Here is an 11,199-nt window from a genome sequence, read left to right as displayed (position 1 = left end):
CAGCGTAAGGTCGCCGTCGGTGCGCGCATTCACATGTTTTAATCAGAGACTTGATTAAAGAAATCCCTAAATCTAAAATAAACCTTTACTTTTTGTCAGAGTGGACAGCATTACATTTATTAAGTTTATTTTAAAACTGCAGATATGACCATACACCCGGCGCGTGCACCGGTGAGCGAGTTCTAATGCGCGTGAACATAGAGAGCGGGTGATGAACACACTCACGGACCTCGTGATGCGGTTAAATTTTTATTTAGTTTATAATAAACAGGTTTTCGTCTAAAGAACCACACAGGTCCGCTGAACACCGACCCCGCTGTGAGACACGCAGTGGGGTTCGAGAAGCGCGCCCGGGAGAGGAGAGCACACAGGACGGAGAAACTCCGGTCATAAAACCTGCCAGAAACTGGACAGCGTAAAACTCTAAACTTATTTTTGACAGCATTAAACATGACAGCATAGGCTTGACATAAAACACACACGCAGGAAAACAAAACCACTAAATGACATGTCATAAAACGATTAAACATTCACTGTCTAAAGTTGACAGATTGTACAGCTTTTGATTGATTGACCCGCCCCCTGTCAAAGGGGGTCATAAAACACGACCTGTCAAGGGGTGGGGGAGGGGGCCATAAAAGTTTGACGAAAGGTGGCCCGTTACAACTACTTAATATTAATAAATGTATTAAATAAATATAAAACGTAACTACACTCCAATCCTGATATTGGTCAGCTCCAACCCCACTTCAATACACTTCAAGCACACCAGAGAAACCTAAAAAATCATTCTATGTGGTAAGGTTTGCAACCTCTTCTATTATGAGACTTAAATTTGGCATATTTCTCGAAACACTGATCAGTCCTTGTACCAATGAGATTGGCTATTTTATGCTGTGATTTTTTTCCATTTCAGAATGAGGGAGCTTAATGAGGAGGACTCATTATATATAGCACAGCTAGACTCAACAGGGAGGTGCAAGTGGAGCTGGGCATGGCTCAAGGTGGAAGTGAAGCAGGAAGTGAAGGGAGTTGCGCATACACTACCACTTTCATTGTGTTTCAAAAAAGTAGATAAGGCAGGACATGCCAAATGTACCCTATGTACAAAAGAGATCAACTATGCCAAGAAGGGGGTGCATGCCCTAACATCCCACTGTGACACAGCCAAACACAAAGAGAAAGTGTTCAGCGTTTTGACAAACAGGGCTATTTGTAGTCCCGCTGAAAATGCCGTTCCTGAGACTCAGGGACCAGAAGCAATAAGAGAGAGGGAGAGAGGGAAATTGCCTGTGTCCATGTTTCAGCGTATTGCAAATGCAGAGGTTTAGTACCTAGCTACTATTTATACAGAAAATTGAATGAATTGTTTATTTTAATTTACATTATGAACACTAGCACTTTGAGATTGTTTTTTCAATGTAAAGAGCACTACATATATAATGCATTATTATTATTATTATTATTATTATTATTATTATTATTATTGAATAGAAATGTATTTTGATATTCATTGCATATCAGCCATACAATATGGAGACACACTGTTTTATCATAGTAGAACTATGTAGGATAGTTTGCAAGGTTACATTGTAATGATTTTAATTTTCTTTGCTTTGAGGCAATGGTTCTGGGCACTTTGGCAGAGCACTCACTGCCATTCACAATGGCTCCTGTCATCGTCGAGCTTGCGCAGACGCTGGCCAAGGACAAAGTTGCACTTAGTGGTATGAAGCTGTCCCGAACATCAGCAAAGTACAAAATGGTTCATGGCCTGGGGAAGACATTCTCTGACCGCATCCTTAGCAACACTGGGAAGTTACCATTCTCCCTCAATCTTGATGAGGCCACCTCAAGTAGTGACAAAAAGGTAATAATATTAATAATAAGTCAAAGTATTTATACAGTGCTTTTGACATTTAAAACAAATAAAGGAGAACGTTGTCCGTTTTTAACCCACCTGAGTGCTGTCATTAGGGAAAATAACGAAACATTTGGCCACAATATTTACAGAGTATAGAATGGCAGCTAAAGTGAACCTATAGGGACAGACATAAAGGGAAACTGTAAGGGAAACTTAAGGATGTCTGTCCGTCCCCATAGGTTTGCTTTAGCTGTCATCCTGATGTTCTGTAAATATTGTTAAAAAATTCTCATCATTTTTCCTACTGACAGCACTCGGTAACCTCGATCAACAGAAATATGAGTTAAAAAACGGCAGACGTTCTCCTTTAACAATGGTCTTTTCATTTATACAGGTGCTTTCTATTTTGGTGAGCTATTATAACCCAGAGAGGAAGGCTGTTGATGTGGAGCACCTTGGGTCCTTTGAAATAGTTAAGGTCACTGCAGCAATCTTGGAGAATGTCCTGGACAAGTTTTTCACAGACAATGATATCCCGTGGTCCAACTTGGTGAGCATAATGATGGATTCCTGTGCAGTTATGCGAGGCAGCAAGACGGGCCTGGAAACCAGAGTGCGACACAACCACTGCCCACAGCTTCTAGATATTGACGGGGACTCGTGCCATCACATTCATAATGCGTCAAAAAGATTTTACAGTCCTTTCAACGGTCACCTTGAACAGCTCTTCAGTGACCTTCATGTTGATCACAAGTGGGCTTCTGACCAGGTAAATTCATACAGGAGTGTTAGAGCACTTGTATAGCTCTTTTCCACCTTGACAGCACTCAATGGCCTCTTATTTACCAATTCACTCCCACTCACACACCAATGGCAGCAGCCATATATAATTTGGGGTTTCAGTCTCTTGCCCAAGGACATTTGACATGTGGGCAGGAGGAGACAGGATTTGAACTGCTGACACTTTGGTAATTTGATGGCCATTAGATGGCCTTATTATTGTCTTCTGATTCATGAATATTATATGGGACTGAATCATAACTTGAGACATGTGTTCTTTCTGTTTTTCAGCGGGCTTACCTTCAAGAGATCTGTGAATACATGAGCATTCCTGGATCAACTCCAAAAAGATTCATAGAGCATCGTTGGCTGTCATGTTATGATGTTGGACTCAGCACTCAGACCATGCTTCCCGCTTACAAGGTCCTGTACTTTGGATTCATGGATGAAGAAGACAAGGCTCTATACAAAGAACCCTTGGAACAACTCTATGCTGCTCACCATCTGAATGAAAAGGCCAAGAGGCGCATTCAGTCTTTTCACAAGGACCTCAGCGGGAAAGGTAAATCAATCCATTGGGGTTGTAGATTGGCTGGATAATGTGGTCAAATTAATGGGAATATCTATGGTGTGTCAACATTGGCCTGCATGTTCACTATCTGACATTTGCTTTGGTAAATCAACAAGCAAGAGCTTTGATATATTCTCTTCCAGGAATGACACTGCAGGGCAGAGACCGAAAGCAGCGGGTGGTCAAGAAACTGTGGCATGAAGACACCAAAACAGAGCTCCATCTCAGTGTCTACACAGGTGTCCTGGCTATTCTGAAAGAGTACGTCATGGTGTTCCAGGTATGTTGAAATACTGTTTCACAACCATGTTGTATCATAAAGCTTGGAAAGTTTTAAATGCCACTCCAGAGGTATTTTAACTTATTTTATGTCTTACTCTGCTTGTATGGTGGAAATTCATATCCATCTGTCTCTTGCACAATATTACTACCTCCTCAGAGTCGTGACACCCTTGTGCACAAGTTGCATGACAAGCAGCTGCAGGTTTTCACCAACTTTCTTGCATGCTTTGTGAAGCCAGAACACCTGCCACCAATCCCTAGGACCCTGGCAGGTCTCAAACTCAAGGGAGACAAACTGCTGCCTGCAAGAGACATGTATGTGGGTCGAGTGGCAGATAGATTCAGACGGGAGCATCCTCAACACCATGTGAGTGTTTTAAAATTAGTTGCCAAACTTTTGGACCAAAGCAATTTTATTGCCAATGATAAAGGGGCACATCTATATCACTGTGTTATTTTCAATATTTATACAGCTGCTGAAGCCCTTCCTGGACCAAGTACTCCAGGGATACATCGCATGTGGGGAATACCTGCAGAGCAAGCTGCCACTGGAGAGCATGACCCTGCAGTGCCTGTCTGCTGTTGACCCTATTGCAAGGGGGCACTCCAAGACTGGATGTCTGCTGAGGCAACTTGCTGAGATGTTAAACCAGTTTCTCCCTGCTGATGTGGATGTTCAGCAAGAGGTGAGCTGGTTTATGCAATTTCCTAATGTTAGTATAAAATGCTTGCTTGCTTGTTTGTGTGTGGATGCTTTTGATATTGTTGGCGTTTATTTTTTTAACCCTATATTTTAATGCTGTGGAGGTTAACTGTCCCTGGTGGGATAATTAAATGGTCATCTTATCCTAGGTTCTCCAGTATGGCGTAGACCAGAGTCTGCCAACTTTCAGAGAAGGAGATGATGCTGTCAGCTGGTGGGCAGCTGTCTTTGAAAAGGGAAGGTACCCAGGTCTCAGCATGGCAGTAAAGGCAGCATTGTCGGTGTTCCATGGGCCACTGGTGGAGTCTTCATTCAGTCTTATGTCTGAAATCATTGACTCGAGAAGTAGCAGCATGAACATTTCCACTCTGAGTGCCATCCAAACTGTGAAACACACTTTGCTGACCCGGAAGCAGACTGCATTGCAGATGTTTAAAAGAGAAAACCTGAAGTATGGGCCAGTGGACCAAAGGATGTGCCACAACATCATGTCGGCCGGAACCAAGGACAAAGCTCTGAGGAAGCAGGCAACCCTAAATGCGATGGAACGAAGGAGGGAGTTTGACTGCCAGCCATCCTCAAGTGCTGCTGCAGCAAGAAGAGCTAAGGCAGAAGAGGAGGCTCTGGCCAGAAGGCGGCATGCAGCCAAACAACGCAAGAGAGCTTGTGAAACAATCGTCCAAGCTAAGAAACAAAAAAAATAAATGTTTTTCATGTCTTGTCTGACTCTTGTTATTTTTTATTTCAGTGTCATGCGTCACAACACTTACTTGAGTTCCAGGCCTTTCCGTGTTATAAAAAAATCAATGTCAAAACATCCTTGAGGCTTAAAGAGAATGACACATTTAATATTTTAATATTTTTTAAATATTTTTGATTTTTTTACAAAACATGCAGAAATGTGTCATTTGCAGATTAAAATCCCAAAAAACAAGCTGGGGGGCATGCCCCCCTCATCCCCCACCCCCCGCAACACTGTCACCTTTTTTACTCTGAGGAGTTTGCAGGTCTGAAACACGAAACAGGAACAAAACACTAAAACCAAATAAACATGGAATCAGGAGTCAGAAACACGGACGACATGGAACTCTGACTGCAGACAACTGTAGACAATGAACGCGCACACGACAGACAACCAAAGGGCATTATAAAGACACGACATCAATGGGGAACAGGTGAACATAATTAATTACGTAAGACACGAGTACATAAGGGAGTAGGGTGAAAGTGACAAGACACTGGGAACACGTGTTACACATACATGATGTGAAAACACACGTATTCCCACATAAACACAATGCTGCCATGATCTTGCTCTCTAACACAGACCTGAACCTATACTAAGGTCTGGCAAGATCATGACAGCCACAAGACACCGGGAACATGTGGAAACCACACACACAATGTGATTCCACATGTCCCCACACAGAACATAATACTATCACGGTCCTGCCAGATGCACTCAGACCTACATCTAACACAGATGTCTGACAGGACCGTGACAGGCTTATTTTCATCAAGTAATGCTAGCGTTAATGTTAGCATGAAGGCTGACCCTGCACACTGCCACCACAGACCGATACCCGGATCCAAAGAGACAACCGCTATGTCATTGGATCTATAGGCATTGGAGGAACCTGCCACTCAGCCAAAGCTGTCAACATTTCTGTCTTCTGTCATAAGTTGAACACCACGCTCATTCAACAGCAACTGGTATGAGAAATTCAAATAGATTGAATACAGCAAAGAACGGGATTCAGTGTTTTGCAAGCCGGGTAAACATTTTCCGAAGATGCACACAGAGTTTGCTTTGATTAAAGATGGCTACAAAAATAGAAACGTCTGAGAGAAGCATGCGACAAACATGAAGCAGGCAAGCCCCATGCTATTGCATTAACTAAGCAAAAATCGTACATGGTCAGTCATGCACCGCAAAGCCGCGGGACAATTTTGAACCAGCTGCCAGTGACACCCCGTCATTTGTGGATCGAAACAGGGAGCATATTAAAGTTGTGTTGGACATTGACACGTTATGTGCCAAGCTGGAAATACCACTCAGAGGCCACAGAGAAACCAAGGATGCATCTAATAAAGGTAATTTCTTAGAGCTCTTCAAGTTCATGTCAAAATATGCTCCAGAAATTGAAAGCTTCCCCGAAACGCCACATTCATGAGCCACCACATCCAGGATGAGCTGCTTGAAGCTGCATCAATCCTACTCTGTAAAATAAAGACTGAACTGTATAAGCAATATTTTGCCATACTTGCAGATGAGTATAAGGATTTAGCTAAACGTGAGCTGGTTGCAGTGTGTGTGTGATTCATACATGGAGGAAATATCAAAGAGCGGGCGCATGTCGGGGCACAAGGGAGAGGTACAGTTTATTTTAAAATTAACATTTCCTAAAGCCATCCATGTGCATTGCAATTCTCATCAGCTAAGCTTAGTGCTTTGCACCACTGCTAAAGCGTCCGGACATGTGAGTACTTTTTTTGACACTGTGAATCAAATACATAGCTTCTTTACCAGAGCCCATCGGCCTTCTTATTTGATGGAGGTACAAAAGCAGATGCATCCCAACCGCCAGGTTATGGAGCTGGAGCGTTCGTGTGATACCAGATGGAGCGCAAAATCACGGTCAGTGCATAATATTTTGCAGTTGCTTGATGTACTGCTGGAGACTGGCTGGATTTTCTGAAACTAGTGGACAAAGTAAAATCGAAGCAGACCAGGGGCCTCATTTATAAAAGGTTTTTTACGCACAGATTTGATCTAAGACCGTGCGTACGCTCAAATCTACTCTAACGCTCAGATTTATAAAACTCGTCTTTGACGTGGAAAAGTACTTACCTCCACGTCAGGTTCCGACTTGACGTACGCACGTTTCCTTGTGGTAAAATTGCATTATTGCAGGTAGACATATTCTGAACTTTTACAACGTCAACAAGTCGTTTCCACGTCGTCATCTGTATTAATAATATGCCTTTTTGAGATATTCGATTTCTATTTCTTTTACCATATCAACATAATTAGAGAATCAAAAAATGTGCATATGTTAAACAATATTTTTAAGCACAATGCACTTACAAAAATAAAAATAAAATGTAAATGTTTAAGTTTTATTAGAATTTAACTTTTAAAAAAATCCCAGATAGCAAAGTTTCTGGCACAAATCTGGCTTACATTGGGCATTTATGGCTGGATTTAGGCTCTCTTTTGTTCACACCTTTGTGTGAAACAGCTTTCGGGGGAGTTGTGGGGTGAGGCTAGCCAGCCAAAAGCAAAAGGTACATTTTTGGCTGAGTCCTGGCTTAAGTGTGGTCTGCCAGAAAATAGTCAATATATGACAGAGTTCTGGCTAAGGTTTGGTTGGCCAAAGAGTAAAAAAACACCAAATAAAATCATTTACAATTGATAAAAACATCAAAGTTAATATTTAAGGCAATAATAAATATGTTTATCCTTATTAAAAGACGAAATGTAGAAAATGTTATTTTGGGCAGTTAATCCAAAGGTGTCAATGTGCAATATACAAACAATGCAATAAACAGATAAATTCAGTCTGCACTAATATACATCAAACAAAAGTATTTTAAGTATGTGTGCTTGTTTAAGTCTTTTTAGTTTTGTATTTTATTTTTTATAAACAAATAAGACTTTACATTAAATTGTGTTTACAATTTAAAAATACGACTAACTAATACTAATATTTATTGGTGCACTTTCGTTTCTAAAACAAAGACATATATTGCAATGCATCTTGGAAATAGTAGTCATTTAACCTCCACAGCATTCAATACGCCGTGGAAAATGGACTACCTTTCCCTTAATGCAACTGGTCATGATCAGGAACTTCCGCGAAATTCAAACCCCCACTGTGTACTGGACGAAGGACACGCGATCTTTTGTCTTGTGGAGTTTTATATAACACAGTAAGGTAAGTTATTAAGATACTTTTCTTTTAAATCTACGTAGATTGCACTTATTGTTCTACAGCGCGATATCCAGTTGGTTTTCCTTTTTGTTTGTTATTCTTTTCTGTGATGTATTTTCGTGTAAGTGCAAGTATTTTATCATCAGTCGCCATTTAACGTAGATAACGTTAAACATGCATGTTTTTACAGTAAGAGACGCAACATGCATGACGGGGATGATAAAATAATCAATAAGAAGTTTGAATCTTTAAATGAATGCTGAACCCCAAAGAAGCCAAACGAAGATTAGATGTTTTCTGTACTAAACCACAAATCAGCATTTGCTGGTAATCATAACAGTTACAAAGTGACTCATTCATTCCAACTATTTATATCTTAGTAAAACAATGTTTTTGATATTCTAGAAAGGCATGTATTCAAGTTTTAGCTTAATAAAAATGGTTTACTATGATCTCTTATTCTCTTCAGTCCTGGTCAGTGCAGTTTACAAGACTGTGTTGTTAAAAGGCCAGATTTATTTGCTTTATTTTATGGTGTAACATAACCAACCCCACTTGAAGAATAACCACATGCTTTTGTAAAGAATTTAATATGCAAGAGTCATGCATTTTGTATGTGTTTGTTTTAATCTTTTATTTTACAGTATAAAGTTTAATTATATTTGCATTTTGTTTGCAGAAGCAGGGTTCCCACTCTTTTCTTGAAAATATTTTCCAGGACGTTTCCAGGACATTTTCAGCTGCTACAGTGTGAGTCAAGTTATCACAACTAAGGCTGGGTAGTAGTGATAGTATCATATCATCATTGCTGATATCAGTTTAAAAATCCAAACTCTCACAGTCAAGCTGTATTCGCAATCAGTCACTAACGTTAGAAAATATTAACTATTATCGGACTTCTAAATTAATTGCATCTGCTCGCACCAAGGCACATTACGCATCTGGTATAGCATAAACTGATGAGTTATGTGTTTTTGACTCTAAATTATTTCGATTTATCCTATCTTTGTAACTGTTTTGTCAATTATATTGCTGAAATGGATAGACCTTTTGTAAAGCTAAATGTGTTTAAATGCAAAATCCATTTAGCCTACTGGTGTATGAAATGGATCTGAAGTATATCATATATCCCAAGCTTTGGAGAAGCTTTGCTATTTTCTACAATTGTACCGTATATTTTGTACATTTAACCAGATTGCTTAAAATGTTTATTCATCTCAGTCTGTCTCTCTTGTACTTTCTCAACAAAATATTTTATGTTCAATAAATCACCAAAACAATTTCCTTTACTTTATCTGTTTACTGTTTACTTACAGTTGACTTAGTGCATCTGACACCTGCATTCTTCAAGTAAAAATGAAAATCACTGCAAAAATAAATCAAAACTATAAATATCAAACTCAAATCCTATACTGCGGTGCAAAAAGGTCAATATAAAACAAAGCAATGTCATTTCAATTAAAATGTTCCTCTAAAATAAATCTTTTATTGTAGCTTCTTGACGCTCTCCTGCAGGTCTTCCAGTGTTTTTGCTAGGGCTTGCAGCTCTTCCTTTTTCTCGGCCACACTTTTGCGATAAGCATTGGATTTGGACAGTAATGTGAAGTCCTGTTTTTTTTCTGCTCTCATTGCCATTTCGTCTGCCTCTTTCTGCATCATCTCACTGCTTTTCATTATTCTTCTCTGTTTTGCTTTGACATTTTCTATGTCTTGGTGGAGCTCCTTTCTTTTCTTTTCATTTGCAGTTTGTTCTTTATTCTTTTTTTCATCCTCAAGGTATTGCATATACCTCATTCTTGCTCCTTTGCAGTGTTGGATTAGGTCTTTGGCAGGGCTTCATCAACTGCATGCTTAGCCATTGCATCCTGGACCAGGCGCAATGCTATCAGACTCCTCTCCTTCAAGTTTTCCACTAGCATGTCCTTGTTCACGGAGTACCCTCGCTCCACTGCTGCTTGTCCATGAGACAGAGTTAGGAGACATTTCATCATGTCCCACAGTGCTGCATACTCTGCTCTTCCATGGATAAATCTCCCAAAAAATTCTTCAAGCCTGCAACTGTGTGAAAAATCTTGGAATTCTGCCTTGAGGTTTGCACTTGCATGCACTGAGAATATTTTATACTGAGCTAGGATTTTGTCGCACTCTGAGGCAGTGCACCATCCTGCATTGAGGATAATCTGTAGGAGTTTCTCAAACATTGCTATTGCATGCTCAGTCTCTGTCACCATGATCACAGGGTCGAGGGAGCTCATGTGCCGCACTGCTGGGTACATAAGAGGACTTCTCTCCATAATTTTTTTGCAGGTCACAGCAAGGAATGAGACACATTCCTTCTTGAAAACCTGTATGTTCACTGGATTTTCCTGGAGCTTTTTAGATGCTTTCTCCAAAGCTTGTTTTGTAGCAAATCCGGTGTCCAATTGTTTGAGTGGCACATGGATTGACTTGTCTTGGACATCAAGTTTCAGCAGCTGGACAGATGTTTTCATCTTCTCTAATTCTTCTCTCTTAATAAAGCATGACAGCAAGCATCTCAGGATGGACTCGAGCTCTTTTGCAAGGAAAGGCACCATTGGTGCATCTGTTTGGAACTTCTCCAAAAAAGACTTCAGCTGTCTAGCAACAAATGCAAAAAACTGGAGCTTAGCCTGAAAAAGAGGGTCAGCTGTGGCACCTTTTACTGTACAGTAGGATGCAGATGATGGTACTTTGCTTTTTGGGAGTTTCTGGTGGCTGCTGATGTACTGTTGCACAGCTGGCCAAACTTCCAATGCCCGCTCTGCGACTGCCAAGTCTTCAACCCATCGATGGGCACAGAACTTCAGAGGAAATTTTGTTGTTTTGGTCACCTCAATGAAGTCAGCTCGTCTTGCTGGTGAGTCATGGAACATCTGCCAAAGTGCTCTGAGCACATCTCCCACCTTCCAACCGGCTTCTCTCGCTCCATCTTGAAAACTTCCATGAAGAACATGCAAACCACAACTTCCCAAATTTATCATCTTTGGTGCATCTGGGTCCTCTTGGCTTTTGTCCTCTTGGAATATCCTCAGGAGCTTCCAGT

The 11,199-nt window shown here is 40.6% G+C and overlaps 1 protein-coding gene and 1 long non-coding RNA gene across 4 annotated transcripts in view; both read left to right on the top strand.

Moving 5' to 3' along the window:
• The first annotated feature begins 690 nt into the window (after positions 1-690).
• On the top strand, positions 691-4,904 carry LOC129420799 (uncharacterized). The gene is made up of 7 exons (XM_055175879.2): positions 691-1,870; positions 2,259-2,633; positions 2,936-3,206; positions 3,359-3,495; positions 3,655-3,864; positions 3,971-4,183; positions 4,350-4,904. Exons 1-7 carry the CDS (start codon positions 1,625-1,627, stop codon positions 4,902-4,904), a joined length of 2,007 nt encoding a protein of 668 aa, XP_055031854.2. The 5' UTR covers positions 691-1,624.
• A 3,106-nt stretch (positions 4,905-8,010) lies between these two features.
• LOC129434263 (uncharacterized) overlaps positions 8,011-11,199 on the top strand; it is a 38,853-nt gene continuing 35,664 nt past the window's right edge. The window contains exons 1-2 of one of the 3 annotated variants that reach the window (XR_012360242.1): positions 8,011-8,138; positions 8,326-8,462. This is a non-coding gene — a long non-coding RNA (uncharacterized lncRNA). Of the gene's footprint in view, positions 8,139-8,207; positions 8,463-11,199 lie in introns of those variants that run through there. The other 2 variants (XR_012360243.1, XR_012360241.1) reach the window with 2 other exon arrangements.

Source organism: Misgurnus anguillicaudatus, chromosome 21 (assembly GCF_027580225.2).
Source record: "Misgurnus anguillicaudatus chromosome 21, ASM2758022v2, whole genome shotgun sequence".
Taxonomy (NCBI): domain Eukaryota; kingdom Metazoa; phylum Chordata; class Actinopteri; order Cypriniformes; family Cobitidae; genus Misgurnus; species Misgurnus anguillicaudatus.
This window is presented reverse-complemented; position numbering and strand designations above follow the sequence as displayed.